The sequence below is a fragment of the Lineus longissimus genome, chromosome 4 (genome assembly GCF_910592395.1).
Source record: "Lineus longissimus chromosome 4, tnLinLong1.2, whole genome shotgun sequence".
Lineage (NCBI taxonomy): Eukaryota > Metazoa > Nemertea > Pilidiophora > Heteronemertea > Lineidae > Lineus > Lineus longissimus.
Window position 1 is genome coordinate 5,102,891 of NC_088311.1, and position 20,229 is coordinate 5,123,119.

At 40.7% G+C, this 20,229-nt stretch overlaps 1 protein-coding gene across 1 annotated transcript; it reads right to left on the minus strand.

Annotated features, from left to right (window-relative positions):
- Positions 1–6,083: 6,083 nt before the first annotated feature.
- Positions 6,084–17,140, minus strand: LOC135485988 (uncharacterized). Its single transcript, XM_064768427.1, has 21 exons — positions 17,080–17,140; positions 16,616–16,728; positions 16,131–16,301; positions 15,618–15,714; positions 15,136–15,258; positions 14,405–14,528; positions 13,563–13,634; positions 13,189–13,263; positions 12,662–12,733; positions 12,397–12,468; positions 11,998–12,069; positions 11,627–11,698; positions 11,263–11,340; positions 10,759–10,827; positions 10,265–10,339; positions 8,667–10,061; positions 8,133–8,373; positions 7,552–7,770; positions 7,219–7,366; positions 6,759–6,896; positions 6,084–6,395 (listed from the first exon to the last, which is right to left on the minus strand). Exons 1-21 carry the CDS (start codon positions 17,138–17,140, stop codon positions 6,211–6,213), a joined length of 3,672 nt encoding a protein of 1,223 aa, XP_064624497.1. The 3' UTR covers positions 6,084–6,210.
- Between the last annotated feature and the right edge of the window lie 3,089 nt (positions 17,141–20,229).

Below are 20,229 nucleotides of genomic sequence, written 5' to 3' on the forward strand. Positions count from 1 at the left end.
GGGCATTGCATGTCACAGTATTATACGGCATTTTTTCTTTCCTGTATGAAAATGGTGACCGTACTAATGTTTCTCATTGAACTTCCAATTTAAGATACATGTAAATTACAAAAACTACAACTTTTTATGAGTATAATACTTCACATCGTACACACTGTAGGAGCTGAAAGTGCTATTTAAAGTCGTGTATAGGAGTTGAATTTATCAATCGCACAAGAGCTGGTGTGGAGTATTTTTGTCACCGCAACACCGTTAATTCTCACTCAGCGGTTTTATCAAATGTGGAATGTGGTACGTGAACCAGTTTTTGGAGAGTATGTTGATCGAACTAATTATCGAGAATTTCGTAGTAATGACAATGGAATGCAAAAAGAACGCTATTTAATCAATAAAGATTTATTACACAGTATGGACATGAGTAGACACTATTTCGACCAGTAGGAGAAATTGCAAAAAAATCGATACAGTTCCAGACATGAATAATAAACCGTGGTTGATATTATAAATCGTTTATGTATCAATTTGCTACCCGGGCAATATCTACATATCTATACGTATTACCTTTGCGTCGTTCACCCATGCATATATATCTAATTGATTTTTTTCCGTCTCGCTGTCCATAGCTATCGCATCGAAAATGTCGAATTGTCATAGCTTGGAAACTGAGTCAACAATATTTTCATCTCCATTGTTCGTAATTAAATAAACGGCATGATGCTATAAGTTAGTACGAGACAGCCCTGAGCCAGTTATCGCTTTTAAGGATATACCTGCAGCGTAAAGCCGAATTCATACATGTCTACTCGGACACACCACCATGAAATATACTATCCTTTGTCTGGCGGTAATTTTGGACATGTCATGCACGATTTGTGTCTCTTTCTAAGGCCAAGGATAAAAGCGCTCTGCAAACTAGCAAGTAAAATCGCTGCGACGTTTGTGGTGGTCATCGCATATGAAGCTTTTTTCAAAAGAGTGAAGTTTCTTTCAAAACATTCCTTACAGCACTTCCAAAACAGTAATGTTCATGCGATATCACAGTCCAATTCTTTGGAATGATTGCTTATTACGCAGTGCAGGAACAAATTACAAAAGTTCCACTCCCATGACTGCAGTATAGAGTTGGATGCAAGACCAACAAAGTATATTTGAATATGTTTCTAATTACTGATGGTGCCACATTGGCAAAAATTACGAAAATATCATATCCAAGACATTTCGCATTGCTAATGCATTTTCTGATGAACTTTTTGGAGAGAAAGAATTTCGAAACAAGTTTGTGGGTTTTGAATCGCAACTCTTAATACATTCACACTGATTGATAAGTGCAAGAAAATTAACCGATATACAGAAGTTATCTTTCCTATCTATGGCCAGTTGAAGTCAAACTATAGCTAGTCCGTTTTGTCTCTAAAATTACACTTCCTTGATCACTGCTCTCATAGTCAGAGGCAGCCAATGTTTCATTCAGAATTACCACCTCCGGATGAAGATGATTTGCACTTGAGTGTATCACAATATTAGTATCCGATGCATCTTCATTTACCTGCTCAGCATCAGTGACCTTGATCTCTGGCTCAACGGAAATACGCGTGCCACCATTTTGCTCCGGAAGACATCTTTCCTCGTCCAAGACCTTTTTAATGGAAGCCAACGAAGATTCTCGGGACTTCGACTTTTTAATATTTTTGTGGGGTTTTGCCGATGTGTTGTGTAAACTGTTCATCGTGCTATTCAAAGAGCCCTGCGAAGAATTCCATGACGATTCACGCAGTGACGTATTGTCATCGCCATACAAAGGTACAAGAGAAGGAAGTGGTACGAGGCGGTTGTTTGGCCTTTTTTCCGACAGAGGACTTTTCTGCAACCATCCATTGTCAGCTGGCGGCGATTTTAGCGTGGGTGACATAGTTATATGAGGCAAATCCTCATTGGAATCAATTTTAAAGGGACTGATCAGAACACTGGAGGCAAATTTCATCGCCTGGTCCATGCTGTAGACACTGCTACGTCTGTCGTCCTTGATTTTCTTAGGGTCACCGGCCTCGTCAGCCACGAAGCCTTCATTGACATGTGCCTCACTGTACTCCTCTTTGAATTTTGCAACAATTAGGTCATATTTGCCTTTCTTTTCTTTGTTTTCCTCGACCTCTTTTCCTGGCCTAACTCTTAGTCCTTTCTCCCTCTCCTCGAAAATGATCGTACATGCCACCACGAGCACAGTCAACCCTATCCCCATCACTACTGGGCCTACGATAACCATTCGTTTTAAATGTAAGTACAGTTCGTAATTGTGTTCTACGGGTACCGATGATTGTGTCGTCACCCCGACACCCCCCTCCACAGCAGAGTACGTAACATTGTACGTCGTAGTCAGCTCCATCGCGTAGAATCCGACGGCGGCCATGCCACATCCTACTAAAAGAATGAAGAGACCCAGAAAGAAACCAACAAAAGTTGACCACAGAAATGGTACCCAGCAGGCCACTGGTTTCCGAGGTTTTGGTTGCTGTTTTGGGGGCGGGATAAGATTCCCTTCTTTCTTGACTCTGCCGGTCAAGCCTCCGCGCACATTCAACATGGCGGCCAATGACGTCGGAATGAATGAATCTGACGAGCAAACGTTTGTCCTCGGTGTTCTTTATAAGCACGATTCGCTAAGAAAGTGTTCTGAAATATCAAACAATGTCATACATGATCCCAAGATCGCCGACAACTAACTGGGTAGCAATTGAATAATCTAGCGTATTTCGACGATATTCATTCGGCTGAATGCAACTTGGATCTTGCAGATATATTTGGCTATGTTTTTAAATGTTGCAATGCAGTGCACGTCTATATAGCCTTCGTGATGATGGCACAAAAATATCTTTAGAATATTGATCAAAAACTACTCTCATGAAATAGCGCTACATTTCCAATCGTTTGCATCTATAACATTCACACTTTACGCGATATTCTATAAATCCATTAGAACTGTTTCCGTTTGTTTCGCCATTGAGCAAAATCGATATCCCGGAGATTTCCCTTGTTTCGTATGCTAACTGTTACACTATTTCAAGCCAATAATACGTCGTTTGCGGCGACAACAGGTGCGGTCAAAAGCAAAATCTGAATTCCAACATTTCGGACGCTTTCTTGCCATGTTTCTTCCTGTGTTGGCTTAACATGTATCTGTACATCAGCTGACGTTTTCCTTTCGAGAGTTGCAACAGGTCCTCAACACCTCGCAAACAAGATGGCGTTCGCAAAATGCTCCGTAGCAACGCCTTTAACTGATCGTTCGTATCTAAGCGACTCCCTCACAATATTATTGTAACGTCGAGTGGTTAGTATATCAGAAGGAATTTTCCTATAATTTGTCCAATGTAATCGTTTGATCAGTGCCAAAAGGCATGTGTTACAGCCGCCTGGATCTGCAAAGAGTAAAAACTATAAGGTGTTGATGACGTATGCTTCTCTGGATTTCTTATGTTGGCTTTGAAATTATAGCTGATATATTGTATTGATTCCAGAAATGACAAACAACTTTGGCTGGGAATAGAACTAACCTGATGACATTTGTGATTTTTGATACACGATTTGTTAAAATACGACAGTATAACTAAAAAGAAAATTTTTAAATGATTTATCATGCTGCTTTTGACGCACTTTTTAAGCATCGTCATCATCTTTTTTTGCCGCATCGTGAAGCTTGTGGAGTCTTTCTCATGCTTTCTCTAAAAAGGAAAGCATGTTTTATCCAAATTGTCTGATTCACTGAAGAGATTTTGAAGAGATGACAGAGAAACAAAAATTAAAAAACGATTGGATAATTATCATACCGAACGGTTCGTACCTCAGGTAGATCAGGTACTTGTTTATATATTTAGCACCAATCGCAGACAGAATGTACATTGTACATCGCAGACAGAATGTACATTGTACCCTTAAGTGTATTGCACGAAGGTTTTTTAATGGTCTCCAGCGTCTACTCAATAATTCATCCAACAAAGCGTTTGCAATTCCAGGAGGAATAATCGCACAGAATAACAGTTACACAAATGCATGTAGTGTACTGTACCTGCACATTTCATAAAAATACCAATCAAATGTTGATGGATTGCTGATATATTATTAATTTTAAATAATGTTCGGGCTCCACCTCTGATAGGCATCCATTAATATTGATAGCCATGTTATGTATAGAAAACCACCATTTGTGACCTATCTGATCGATTTGGTTGAAATGACTGTGCTCGGAAAACGTACCGAAAATATCATGATTGTGGCTTCTGTAACATGCAATGTTCTCTATTGACTGATCTAGGACCGTTCCTGAATGAAAAAATATTCACAGGCCTGAAAGATATCTTCAGACCCCAGTACAGGGCTCTCAGCTGAAAAGCATGTTCATGTCCAACGATGCATACATGCATTCATGTGTCTCCTATGCTTTATTCTCCTAATATTGTTTGTTGAGCTAATAAAAAGATGATGCAGAATCGTTTCTAAAATGAATACAGAATGTAACCTTTATTATGATCAAAGAGAAGAGAGACTCTATCTTTCTTTCAACCAACCTCCTGGGCCATCCTCACCGAAAGAATTTCCGGCATAGTTTTTTTCCAGTCTGTTCTCTCCCCTTGGTGAAGGGCTGTGGCTGAGATGAACAAGATAAAAGGTACCCGCGGTACATACAGTCAATAGCATATGACGTAATCCGTCATATTTCTCATGATACAATGAATAATTTGGAACTGGGATAATTATAGCTCTCCCTCCAAATATTTATCATGTTAATGAAATCTCGACCCCTGAATTAGGATTTACTACGCTACACGTTGTGGATATCAGCTTATGTGTTGATGTTTAATATACATGTATATTTACATGGACAACAGTACATCTTTTCAACTTACCATTTGGATACTAAATGCATTCCCATTTCTTCGACTGCCATTATGTCCTTACTGATGTTAAAATCGTGCCGTTTATCTCTGTATCCATCCGCGCGATGAAGACCCTACCGTGATGAGTTACCACTCGAAATAAAGATGTTGGTTTGTCAGTGGATGACTTTAGTGACAATTGATTTGGTCCCCCCGGATAGGTGTTGAACCACCTTTTGGTTTTTTCGTGATGATTCTATAATACAACACCCCGATCCTCACACCTGTAAATACTTGGGTGATAATTTTCTTTTCCTTATGAGTCTCGACGTAAAGTTCATGTACTTAGAACGTTATAGTCTCGCAGATAAATGGTGTTCCATTCGATCCCCCACCCAGAACCTACCAGTAATCTTACCATTTCGAACAGATTCCGGCGTGATATGCGCTCCAGGATACGCTGCGTGTCCAGGGGTTTTCAGTTAGCACATTCCATGTACATGTATTTCATTGGATTATATAGAAAAAAGAAATCATTGGAAAAGCCACTTCCTAAAACTTGTCCTCGGGTGCCCCGATAAAATCCACGACCCGTGTGAACCTGATAGCTACATGTCGCTAGCTCGGACCAAAATAGCCCGAACTTGCAACGTAAGTAATATAGCATACAACAGGCTATGGATAACTTATTTGCCTTCCACGTTTTTGACACTTATGATCAAACAAATCAAAAGTTCTATGTTGTCTAAATAGCATGCAAAATTACCATTGCGTTTGATATGCACCTATATGTGTGGCACATCTGTTGAACAAGGCAAAATTGACTTGTTTATATTATGGCCTGGTGAAATATTATGGACTTGTTGACTTTTCGTCATCCGTTTTGAAAATAGTATAACCGGAAACAACAATTCCGTATAGCCCTTGCGGTACATAATACTTCTTGTTCGATCAAGGCCTTTTGAGTCAATTAGATTAAGACTTATCGCTCATGAAAAGAGAAGTATTTAATGAAGCAATGATAAGTCGCTTTTGCTTGTGATGGACCAATCAAGGTCGTCTTTGACAAAATTATTTCCTTACTGAATCATGCTAGAATAAATCAAAAATTTCGGAACTTGAGGTCAGTTGGTCCTCTGATATTTTTCACCTACATATACTTGTTGCTTCTTTGTTGAAAGTACATGTAATTGATTTATGAAAACGACAATATATTTGAAGCCGATTTTATTGAGTCAGAGGCTTGACAGATAAATTACATGAAGAGACAGAGATGTCCCCTCAGTTGGTGATTATTACCAGTACAATGTATCATGTATTTGGTTGATCCCTATTTACGCTATTTGCGGTTCACGTAGCTGATTCCGCTTCCTCTAAACCTCATGTAGATGCCCGTGAGCCCGGAAAGATCGATGCCGTGGTTATACTTCTGAGGTACGCTGATGACCCAGCCGGTAAAGGGGGTCGTCTGGGAAAGGAAAGCATTATGAGTCTCGGCCACTTTGGCCTGGCGGGACATGACCTCTGCAAGAGCAAATACATTTAGATTAGAATCTACTAAATAATGCAAGGCCGAAATAGAAGAACTTCACATGTCGTAAATTCAAAATTTCAGCATTACCGTTGTGTAGACAGATACAAATACTATAGTACTGTACAGCGTTTCTGCGGCAAATCCATAGGCTTAATAACTGCACTACGCATTGTGTATAACTGCATTTTAAATTTCTATTTTCTTGGACCACCAGTACATGTAATTACAAACATCGTACCACTTTCAGTTACTTATTTAACGCACACAAGACATCTTATCCGAGCCGGCCATAAAAACCCAAGAGACGTGTAGTTCCGAACTTTCCGCCAGAGGAGAAAAATACTGCGGCTTACCATTCTTCGGCTCATACTTGAAGACGAGTTCCATGGGGGCGCTGACAAAGCGATGCTCCTCCTTCCGATAGTAGTCAACAAACTCTCCTGTTGTACCCAATACAACGTAGATGTCACGACCTTGGGAGTTCGTGGCACCTAAAACAATTGAGGGTAAAAACTGATTAACCATGAATGAAAAGCACACTGTCTTGCTTTTTGTTTCTGCTATTTGCTTCGATCGTGTATAGCATTTTTTCATATCATCATATCATCATTTCATGATTTTTCTGTTTTTCTGTCAAACACTACAGAAGAAAATGAAACAGGTCCAGGTGCAACTACACGATACTCCAACTTCTTCACCCGGGGACTACATGATTAGCAATTCAAAATGGCAGCACAATAAAAGGACCGGAAATTGGGGAGCGCATTGACCCCTGGGAATAGAGGTTGCCAAAATCTTCAGTGACATACATACCATCGAGGAAAACTTCAATTTCGCTGACTCGCACTCTTTCTAAAGTCGAGAAATCGGCCATGGCTCTGGTGATGTCGATGGTGATGCTTTGTTGTCTTTTCATGAAGTCGATTGGGCAGTCATGTGAACCCTCGCATTTATGGCCAGGCTGAAACATTGCACACGGGGTTGTTGAAGAGTACTAAAGTGCGTTAAAATAGTAAATGTCCAAATGGTAGAATTAGAAGTAAGGCTATTTGGTATAGCTGTGTATCGCGTACGAACAAGACATGCGCCACCCGCACGTTGTGAGGAAAGTTCTAATTTCCACTCGTATACGTGAACATCACTCACCGCATCTTCAATCCAGAGAGTCTCAGTGATCGGCTCGGGGTATCCAACAAGACTCTCCAAATTGACCACTTCATCCAATTTGGCCTGGCTGATCTTGTTGAGGAGGTTGAACATAGAATCGTCGAGTCTGGGCTTAACTGTAGCACTGCACTCGCGGAATTGGTAAAAGAAGTAGGCTCGGCAGTATTGGAAGAGGTAGTCCATCAATGTGATCTTGATCTAAAAGAAATTCATATTCCGTAATTCAAGTTTGCAAGAGTTAAAATTCAGGTCATTTTGTTGCTGACCGCGTGCTATAAGAAAAATCCCTCTCTGGAAAAAGATATGACTGTCCTAATCTAACCCATGTTGACGGAATAAGTGAGCTTCTAAAGAAACACAGAATCTATTGCACTCGTACATGACACTCGATTCAACAGACAACTTTTCCTGCCACACGAGAATTATGGTGTCAATACTGCCTTGTAATTTGTCACGGGTCCATGTTCTGAAGACTTCTCGGATTGAAAGCTTCCGATTGGCCTATACGACAGAGAGTGCTGCTAGCGGAATGGGGCAAATGAGGAAAATTCTTGGCGTACCTGGAACTGTTGCCCCTTCAGGAGCCACACCAAATCTTCTGTTGTCTCTGACTTGGCTTTGGCATCGTTATACTCGACAGCCATGTAGTTTTCAAAGTCCTTTGCCAAGTCAAGCTTTAACTTTCTACCATGAGCTTCAGCAAGGAGCTGAGCCTGTCTGATGAGCTCCTCCGTCAGAGCTTTGCCCCAGTTGGCGACCTCTTGAACTGCTCGGCGGAAGTCAGCAGCGCCACCAATTTCTCTGAAAAAGAAGAATCTCTGGGTCGGTCTGAAGCACATAAATGGCACTGCGTGTAGCCGCAGAGCCATTATGTATCTGGTGCAGTGTTTTGCTAAGCTTTTAAATAGCAACCAGTTTCTTGTACCAGCTCAATATTTGTCCACCATAGGTACAAATTCTCAAAAACTCATTTTTACACTTCAAAACTTACGTTCAATCAGACGATTTCGATGGTACTTCTATACGTTCAAGGATTTGAATTATGAGTTGAATGTCACAACCGTATTATTGAGGAATTGTATTTTACCTCTTACCTAACAGCATCTGTGTCCATCTCGGTGTTGGTCATAGTGACCATGTTGTCCCAATGGACAATCTGAACTCTCAGGTCAGCAGCAAGCTCAAGGTCATCCAAATAGACGCCAATATCCATATTCTGGTTGCTACCCTCCATTCTCATTGCCTTCACAATCTCTGAGCAACTTCGCATCAGGTCCATAACGCTGGTGATCAGGTCCATGAGATCGGTGATCGCGTCCATTAAGTCCATTATACCCTCGAATACGGCCGCAGGATCTTTTTCTGCTGCACCCGTAACAATCCCAACAATAGCTTTGATAAATCCAAATACTGCTTTGACCGCTGCCTGCGCAATGTGCTCCTTAACGGCCTCGTCAAAATCAGCTTTGGCCGTCTCCATATCTCGTTTCGAATTATCGAAATTATATTTCAGCTTTTCTAGGGCTATTTCAGAGACCGCTAACATGTCGTCGCTTGTCTTGTAGTCACTGGTTGCAGTGGTCACCATATTCTCAGCCTGATAAAGAATGATGTCGAATGATTTTGACTGGGCTTGCATCCTCTCTTTATTCGCCATGAGGTTGTTATATTCGTCGTAGTAGCTCTTTCCGTAGGTGTACATCTCAGTCAGGATCATCGTATAGGCTCCGTTATTGAGGTAGGGGACAAGGCGAGCGCCTGTTGATAGTTCAGTCAGTAGCCTGTCCCTGATTTCATAAGCCAGTTCATATACCATGTCAAACTTATAGGTTTGCGCAAGAGGTGCCGAGGTATAAGCAATGACGTTGTTGAGCATTGGCAATGAGATCGTCCTGATGTTGTCCTCGGTATCAGCATTCATCTGGGCACACTGAGTGACCGCTTGTAGCCAATCGTACCTGTTGACGATATGCATTTTCGTGATCAAATCATCTTCAGTTACACCGCAATACCTACCTTTGTAGCGTATGTTCTCAACGAAAAAGGAAAACGCCCCAAATCTGGCTAAAATTAGCCTCTTGCCTCCGCTGTAATTTGGAACGTAGTTCATGTTACAGTCGGTCCCCCAGTATTCCTTTCCTTTCTCAGAGCGGAGAAACGTCGGCAAGATCTGTCCATCTTTAATGATAAAGTTCCTTGCGTAGACAAATGTCTCAACCTTTTTGTCAACATCCTGATTCGCATAAACTGTATCAGCATAGATATTGACTTTCTTTAGTCCGTGGATTTCTTGGTGTCCAAGCGAGAAATATTTCTCAATCGTTTCAAGGTCGAAATGGAAGGCGAAGATGTTTATGGTGTCTTGAGTGCGCATGAAAGAATATGGCCGATTGAAGTCTTCATCAACTTTACCGCACTTTGTATAACAACTTCCGTCAAGGCAGTTGAAGTCTTCTTTTGGTTTCTTCGTCATCAGACCATTTCCTTTCCTGTAAAGATCAATGAACTTCATGACCGCTAGTCAGAGACATGAGCCACTGCACCACCGAAACTCCGGAAATGACTGCAATGTTATCATGATGATGACATTTGATAAGGCGCAATTAATCTTCACCACTGACGCACTTCGAACAGAATTATATAATTTTAAATGAAAATAATTCCGCGGGGAGCAGACAAAAGCTATACGTACAGGTCGAGTTTTTTAAGTTTCGTGAAATCCTGGAAGACGCTGATATCAAATGTAACTCCGTTCGACCTCATTGTGCTGAAAAATCAAAATGAGACTCAATATGTTATTTCAACGAAATCTCCACCTTTTCGGTGTTGCTTATTAACAATCAGGTCATCAGAAACAAGAGTAACACAGGGCGTGGTATATGCCCCCCCCCCGAATGATAGTGTGCTTGAGCGTGATGAGGTGTAGATCCGAATCTTGACACGCCTATCAACACAGCATTTGTCTATGGATTGTAATGGTGTCGAAAATAGAAAAGCAAGTTCCTCTAACCATTATCAATCAAATTGGCACCAACTTTAAAAAAATATCAACACATAACGCAGTCAATCATCGAAGGTGTTTTTTAGTTGACATATCTGTTCTACCATTGTTTGAAATTAATAATTGATTAATTATTGCTACAATATTCAGCATCTAGAAATAGGAAAATAGCTAGAAAAACTTACAGGTACTCAAGGCCTTTGAGTTCGTCAAGCACTGTCAAAGGGATGTCCATTTGATTGAAACTTAGGTCGCTGTGGGTGGGATTAAGGGTAAACAACTGTTAATGGGGGCGATTTACAGATAATAGAAATATGTATCCCTTGCCTTGGTTCAATGTTATAACCCGTCTTTTTATTGTATGTCTCGTCTCCTTTGTTCATGGCGATCCAGTCATTGTTTGCTTTGATGGAGACAGATGGAGCGGCAAAATACCACCATTGCGAACCGAAAACAGAGTAAGTGACTGATTTCTCTGAATATATGATATTTTTGCGCTAGTCGGGGGTTCCTCTGTCCCCGCTGACTCATTTCGATGTCCCCCATCTGATGTACATGCACGCTGTCACGCTGGTATACAAAAGCACTGCAGGAAACTCAACACTTCATACATGGCATTTTCATTCACTCGTACGATCAAGAGGTAAGTTTATCTATAACAGTTGATGCAGTCTGTTTCAAATACATACACTGTGTTCAAGTATCCGGCAAGTCCGCCTTTAAATATATCTGGTGATATCGCAGTCATCTTACAGTTCCGTAGATTTCTGTAAAGGAAGAGATATCACACTTATGAGTGCATCAACTGTCTAATCGCCGGTGTGGACAAAGACGCCCCTTCCTTAAGTTACAGAATGCTCAACAACCGGCCTGGCCCTGTTGGGAACTTTGTCGGGAAGGATGCGGCAACGCGACGGGTCTAAGAATCATCAGCATTACCATAATAGTGCGTCCAAACAAACTGGTAAGACAGTCCACCCTGCTGGGTCCTATTCCCGACTGCGTCGATCGAACATCAGAATACGAAGAGCTGCACCCAGGAGGACTACTTACATTTTACGCAAAAAACGGCTTTTGCTGAAAGCTTGGCTGTTGAGGGTCCCAATATCGTTATCGCTTATGTCACTGGAATAAATGGAATTGAAAATCTTGGCATCTATATGGCAATGACCGAAACTATAGGAACATTGTTCATTGAGCCTTTATCACATTGTTATGATAAACATTGTACCTCGATACATGTCAAAAATGATTTAACACAAATCCGCTGTTCCAGATTACTAGCCTTAAAAGTTTCTGGGCTTCTCTTCAGGAGTTCCCATCACGTCATCCGATCATTTTGATTATGAGCATTTTCATTTTTTGGTAACGCGTTTACTTGAGGTATAGTGCCAGTCAGGCCGAAGTGGGATAGATATACTCACAGTTCTTGAAGCACCCGCAGAGTGTGAAATGTATCCGCTGCAAGACCGGTGATGCCCGCCTTTATTGCATTGCTAAAATGGAAAAAGCATCACTCGAACACATCAATATAGTCTTGCATATCTGAAATCAGCAAAGCAAATGTAATCAAGAGTTTACTGCATCGGCAAACACCAAAATATCGTTCGTGCTATCCTCTTGTAACTGCATTATTATAAACCGTAAAGTTTCTGCACCTTATTTTTCGCGAGAACTTTTTAAAACATTTTATTTCATCGGTGGATCACGAAATTTGTTCCTCGGTTTCGCATTATCAACAAATATCATTTCGTGAATCATAATCATTCGCACAATCAGCGAATATGAACCGGCGGCAAAAAAAAAGGCAATTTCTTACTTACAATGTTCTCAAACCGCGCAGTCCTCTGAATGTCGCTTGCGTGACTGCACCAAGCTTATTGTAACTCAGGTCCCTTAAAAATGAAGGATGTAAAGCATCTATCATCTATCATCTATCACGTCGTTTTCTTAGTGATTAGTGAAACGGTCTCAGATCTGTGAAATTGTAGTATAAGCAAGAAGGTCATTCCAGAGTTGCTCAGTATTATGTAACATGCACAAGCATAAAGATGGTTTGTCGGTAGCTTGAAGTAATGGGAAACTTACAGGGTACGTAGGTAGCGAAGATGGTCGAATGTGCCCTCCGCTATGTTCGACAGGCTGGTCGACTGGATGTCTCTGAAGACAAAAGTAAAACTAGTCACTATGTACCCATGCAAACGAAACAAATACATTATAAGACTTATGGTTTCATTCTTTATTTTGGTTTTTCGACTGCGGCTGTAGGGTAAGTGTCGTTTGTCTATGGCTGGTTACAAGCAGAAATCAGTGGCTGTGGAGCCGGTTGTGGCCGTGCTGAGGTTTTGCAATTGCCGACTGCGGCTACTGTTTAACAGCAGTGAAAAAAATAAAACAAGTACAACGTCAGTTTAATAGCGTGGTAAATGGTCAGCGCACTTAGCCTCAAGGAGCACCACAGCGTGCGTCGGTCGCCGGATGGTCGTGCGTCAGGTATCACAAATCATTCCTTTTGTCATTTCGTCATTTGGCTGATTTGACGCAGCCACGGGAAAGAGTGTCATCCATCTTCCTGCACTCCGGATGGATATTGGGATTAAAGGAAAATATCTTACAGTGTGATCAGGCTGGAAAGGCCTTCGAAGCTGTCTTTGTTAATTGTAGTGAGTTTGGTTTGGTTGTGGATCCTCCTGAAATATAATAAGAAGTAAATAAGAAGGTAGTTGCAATCGAGATTTGCTTACCAACTCAACAAAGTGATTGCTGATGTCTTAAGAAACGCAGTACATGTGTGTATATTCACAACATATTCCTCTCATCTGCTGAACAGTTCCTTCTCCAGGATGCTGGTATGGCGGAGTTTCCAGCATATGTGGCATTTACGTGTCGAATCAACCTATGACAGAGACATCAGTATATCATACATGTAATAACACATGCAACCATCATTAGTATGATGATCTGGAGTTCTATGGCCACCAATACTTACAATGTTTCCAGGTTTGTATAAGTCTTCAGAGCGCCGGATGGCATACTGGCCAAATCGTCTTCAAGGATCTCACTGCAATGTTTGATTAAATAGTAAATAATTTGGAACGCCTTGACATCATCAGTTTTCTCTGTCATTATTAATTGACTTGGCGTGGTATATTCCAACCGGCCTGAAGCCACTCAGGGCCGTATTTAGAGGGGGGCAGGGGGGGCAGCTGCCCCCCCTGTGCAATAAATGTTGAAAAAAAATTTTTCAGACAGTAATAAAAAGACAAACTAATCTTAGCCATAGCTTTACCAGCATGATAGCAGCATATGGATAGCAGATGTTATCAACTCAGGTGCAACCCTTATAATCTGACCAGTCCAGTGCCCTGACCCTAGTCTTCTTTCTGACAGAGGAGTTTCATACAAGTCATATAGTAAAATCCCTAGTCTTCTTTCTCATAAAAGTGGTCCTTTTTTAGAGTAAAAATACTATTGATTCACACTTCCAAATGCCAGGAAAATGCCATTTCAGACCTTTTATTTTCAAATTTTTCTGCCCTCCCCCAGACCCCCCCGTTCGGATGCGCCTGCGGCGCTTGCAGATCGCCTTCGGCGATCTATCCCACTGCCCCCCTGGACAAAAAAGTTAAATACGGCCCTGCCACTTTCCTGCTCAGTAGGACTTCCGGCGAATTTTACTCGAGGATAGCTATGAATATAGCCACACCTATACGCAACTGACCGCCCTAAGAATTAACAGAAGCCAGCGCCGAGAATACGCCAACTGGGCTGTGCATACAACACAATATTTGAATGTGTCTGAGGAGATTTTTTGTGTTCGAGCATACGCACAGGGTTTCCATGTCTGAGGGAAAGTTGTAGTTATCATATCTATTCATGTGGCAGGTCACCGTCTTGCTGGCCTTGTGACAATCACATGGACGAAATTCGCATCTCTTCCATGCCGTCACACCTCCTGAAATAAAAAGGCGTTCACTCTTCGCGTTGCAACGTTCTAACTCTCTGCAAGGTGTACTTATGGACAGAGTGTCCTTGCATTTCGGGGAAAACGTCCTGATTCGAAAATGATAGAACTCCAGAATAACCCCTTTTTCTAAGGTTTAAGTGTATATCGATACGATCGTCGACATCGTGACACCACCTGGTGCCAGCAGGTGGCACAAAATAGTTTTCGTAAACCTTTTTATAATTGCACCTTCCAACATCTGCATGTCTAACGTTATGCAATATCAGACTGTTCATGTTTTACATAAGTACATGTATTTCATAATGTCGAATTAGTTTTGAGACTGTGGATGCACCCATTATGACTCAAGAACATATTTACTTTTTATTGGCCCAAAAGGTTTTGTTAGCGCAAACTGTATAGCCAATATCGAATGCAGAACATTATGGTTACAATTTGTTGATTCTGTAAATAAAGATTCAGCTGAAGTAAGAATAGAAAATGAATGATAAGGAACCGACCGAATCATTTTCCAACAGGCCTATTTATGAGTACATAATTCATGCAGGATCACTGCTCTGGCTGGTATGGCCAACTTTGCGTTGAGTTTTCGTACCTTGACAGTTAGCCTCATCTTTCCCCTCATCACAGTCGCTGTGGCCGTTGCAGACTTGTGATTCCTGGAGACAGCTGCTCGACTCACCCTTCTTGCAGTAAAAGCCATTCAGGCACACAGGCGCTGCAAGCAGAACAGACAAGAGATACCTTTAATAACCAATTTTTTTGCTAAACAAAGTCTTTGCAGGCTGCTCATTCTAAAAGATTGGTCATAAATTGCTGTGTCAGAATATCACTTTGCTGGAGGTTCACCCTCTTGTGTGTTTTTACTCTCGAAACTTTGCTAGTTGAAAAAAAGGAATTTCTTCTCGTATCGGAGAAAATGCTACATGTATTTTGGTATATTTTGTAGTTTAATTTGATGACTTTGCCTAGGAATCACGAGATTAGCTTAAAACTGGTGAATGGCTTGCCCTAGGAGACATCACTAGCATGCCAAGAGCCGATCTTTTCTTCTAATGCAATAAAATTGTTGCTTACATTCAACTATTATGGTGACTTTTTGCCTCGGACTTCCCGGGTATGTGTGGTAGCAGAAATACTCCCCGGCTTTCTCCTGCGTCATTTGACGGATGGTCTAAAGGTAATAATTTAGCAATTAATGTGATTATCATTATTGACATCAGCACCATTACGCGATCGATATGATTCTAATGATCTCCAAGTTGGTTCACTGACAGATTTTCCCTTCACTGCATATAGTGGATCGTACCAGTATGTTGCAACATGTTTTCTTTAGCTAAGGCAAGAAACTGTTCACACCATTACTGGTCTGAAGCGGACACGAGTTCGATGTTAAAAATAGGATTATATCAAAGCCTGTCATGCAAGTTTGTCAGTTAGCCACGACGTTAATTTCAGATCTTTTTTTGAAAATAATGAATTCACCTTGTAATTTATGTCAATTTGGGCAGTAGTTTTTAATCCGATGGTCTGTGGCAGAGATAGCCAGCTAAGAAAGAAAGCGGAGTTAAATTTCCTGATAGTTCTTACCAGTCTGAACAGGTGATCCAGGTAACTCTGACCACTAACACGCGGCACCTCAACAACCGAGGCTGAGCCCCCAAGATTGTCCTTTATCTCATCATTCTCCGAGATAACTATCTCATCAATGTACTCTTTGCCATAGAATGTGTACGGTTCCCCCATGGTCTCCCATTTAAGCTGAAAAGAGGACATGTACTATCAACATCGAATACTCCACTCTCTGCATGTGCCCATCAATAACCCCCAATCAGCTTTGATTGAAATGTAAAAGTGCGTCGTCCGTCCGAATATACATGTACATGTACATTGCTATATAAAAAGCGACGAAAATACTACTTTCTCTTGGAAGTCTCACAGTTTTTTGTCTCTTTAACTCCCTTGAGCGAAATAACTCTTTAAACATTTTTTAAAGCCCTGAGTAAAGTCATTGGTGTTTCTTTTACGTATATTTGCTCCACCGTGATGGCGTGCAGAGCTTGCAATACCTGTACCTTATAGTAATTATCATTCATCCTCCTCCCCCAGCAGTCAATAACAGCGTCCGCTCCTGGAGCAACTTTGACTACTGTTTTTGGCAACTCCGCATATGGACCACTGAAGTAACCTGAATTCAATACAAAACTTCAATTATAAGATCAAAGAATGATGGATTCTTTGACCCAAATTTGATAGAGGCGTCATTTTGTGCTGTTGTGTTGACATTCTTTTAAATCTCTTCACTACACATGTCTTTATGAACTGGTGCTGTATCTATCTTCAAATTAGGAATTTCGTCTCTTTGAGTAACAAAAAGTTGCAAATTACATCCAGATTTTTAAAATAACCCTTCAAGTACAGTAGAACCACTCTATTGAAGACGACCGCGGGCCTGACAAGTTCTGTCCTTAATATAGAGCTGTGATTCCTCCGCTTAAAGTATTAGATAAAAAAGATACCGAATGTTCTGTGAGCTTACCAGATACTATCGTTAGGCAGGCAAAGCCCAAAAAGGTGTACGCCGCTCCTCTCTTCTCCATGGTAAAAGATATTTGTCCGTCACAGTCCCAGATTACAGTATATACATTTGTGAAATGACGTGTCGAAACATGTTGCCAACTCGTTGTGTCATCAGGCTACAGTCTGTGGGTACCCATGCTTATCAAATAATTGAAATGGGTCCTGACAAACATGCTGTGGCCAAAATGATTATAGAAATAATAATACAGGTGCAGTATGGATTACACCCAAAATCACCCCATAAAATTGATTTAACACAAAATAACACCATAAATACATGTACAGTGGAACCCCGGTATAACGCGACCACCCCGCTATGACGACCAAGAATCGCCGGTCTCGAATAGTTTCCTCTCTAATTACCATTACAAGGCCCTATAACACGGCTCTATAACACGACCACCCCGGTACCCAGACCACGACCACTGGATTGGGCGGTCCCAATGACCAAATTCACCCCTCTAACCCGATCAAATGGGTTAATTGCCATTAAAGACGAATGCTGCCGTGATTTCCGTTCAGTAATTGAAGACAAATGCTGCCGTGATTTCCGTTCAGTAATTGATTGTGGCAAATTTATAATGCCACAGATGAAAAAAAAATTCACAAGTCCAAATATTTTTTTCACTTGTTTTTTTTCTGCTCAAATTGAAGAAACATCATCAGTCCCAAAAAATTGTTGCCTTTGAAAATTTTTCAGAATTTTGAACTTATGAAAAAGTTCAACAATTTTGGCGGAAAACTTAATCATGCATTTTGTCCCCGGATTTTCAACTTCGCTAACGCGACCAACCCGGTAACGCGACCAATCAACATCGGTCCCATGAGTGGTCGTGTTACCGGGGTTCCACTGTACATGAGTTTTTCTAATCGCATGGTGCTCAGTTGCAATAACGGATCGCCTCGCCATTTTCGCATTGAAGGCAAGACAAGTAGGAACAAAATGATACCCCTCTCATCCTCGTGCTTGCTTTAATAACTGTCAGACCTGCTTTGATGATTTTTTGTGAAAAGGAAAAACTAGGCAAATCTGTATTTCTCTATTACATGCATTTCAATTAGTCACAAAGATCGGAACTAATCAGTCTTAGTTGTCTGTAGGGAATAATGAGTTAGGGTTTGTGATTTAAGTTCAATGAATTAGAACTAACTGTAATACAAAAAAGCCCCATATTCAGAATCAGATCTAAGTGCTAGTCTATTTAACTAATAGCTAACCAATATTTGTGATACAAGTTCAGATTCACTAAACCACTAAATCCACCACTAAATCATTCCCAGGTTAGCGCAATGTCCCCAGAACATTTCATAATTTATTCATGACAACTGAAATAGAAAGGTTAAGTGCAAATTATAATTGCGAAATTCATTTCCGATATTGCTTTACCACGTCGGAATCACATGGCTCTAATTAAAACACAATATGGAACCTTCATCGAATCCGATGTGCCATCATCTCTTTATAAAGTAACCTCTTAATAAAATCCAATTGATAAGTTGAACGAACAACATAACAAACGGAACTGTTTCCGGAAATTGGTTCTAAGCTAAACTTTATTGGCAAAATAAATGATTATTGAAATAAGCACATGTCAGGGTCGATTTATCCATTCATTATAAAAAGGCCCTATCCCGAGTCCCAATGTCTATCAAAAATCCCTGCGGTTTTTTTCGGTCTCGTGGCACCCAGAAAAAAGACATTTATTTTGTGAAATGATTTGAAGAAAAAATGTTTTATTGTGCAAAGTAATTTTTTATAAAATCGTTAAAAGATAATAAAATTAACAACGCCTCAAATAGAATGTAAATGCAATAGCATCCCGCGAAGTTACTATTTATAGCTCACAAGGTCATTTGCATAAGATATTGAGGCCGTTTTAGTCACGTGACAGTCGGACATCGACACTTATTTCTACGCATTTGAGCTTATTTCAAAGTCAATTATCTTTGACCCTGCATTGTTTTTAGCATGAATGATACCATAGAGTCAGAGAGAGAAATATTCAGAACAATTATGTAGTATTTGCAACACTCGGACATGTGCCAGATTGAATCTAACTGCCCTAGTTAGAAAGCCTGAATCCATTACGAAACCGCATGTTTGTCCGACATTGCCTGTATTTCAGCGACGGGGAAATAGAGGGCAGCAGCTGCAGTGACGTCATCTTCGCGGAATGCTATTTCCCTTTTCGGCGTTCAGTGAGATGGTCAATCAATATAATAATTCCACTAATATCAATAAGCATCGGTTGAAAAGGTTATTCAAGTATATAGTCGAGAGCTTGGCGTCAGCTAACCCCTTTCCCAGGGGACCATTAGCTCTATAAACGAAATTTGGGGAGATGTTATGAAACGCAGGTGGAAACTGAATAATCCAAGGCCACACCGTACTCCATACTTTTCAATGAAGAATCGTATTACCTTATCAAATTGCTTTAGTCTTAATTTTCTACTTTTCTACATGTTCTTTACTCCTCTGCCTAATTTAAGTTCAGTAACGATCCGATTCGGTCTAGATTGTTCTGCAGCGCATGAATGTGAGCGCAAGTATTAATAATTGTTTGATGTACATTCCGAAACTTACGTAATTCATGACGTCGTAATTCATGTCTTGTTTGGTTTAATGCCATGTAAACGGCCTTATGAGCTCTGGTCTGGTTTGATGTGGTCTAAAAAGTTGACTGTCTAGTTTTGGCCGACTTTTTTGCGTCGAGTAGTAGTCATTCATGGCGTCGTGAGCGATGTGATATGGTCAGGTCTTGTTTGATTTTTCCGGTGTCATCGGCCCTAAAGTGCGCAATAAGAAACTCCGGTAATTCAAATTAGTCGTTAGTAATTTTCCCAGAATCGTTTTGCATCTGAAAGGATGATTGCAGCTGGGTCGTTCTGTTTAGATCAAAATATTGATGTGGTTGTTACAGAAGGAAAGTTATAATAACGCATTTTACAGCTGCGATTTAATTAGAAGACTTATATCACCGCCTGTCTAACAACTTTTATCACCGCAGACAGGTCATCATCATTATAGTGTCAATCGTTTTCTACTCACCACAATTCAATTCAAAAGAATATAGCGAATCTCATTTCCGATGATGCTGTGTCGAGGCAG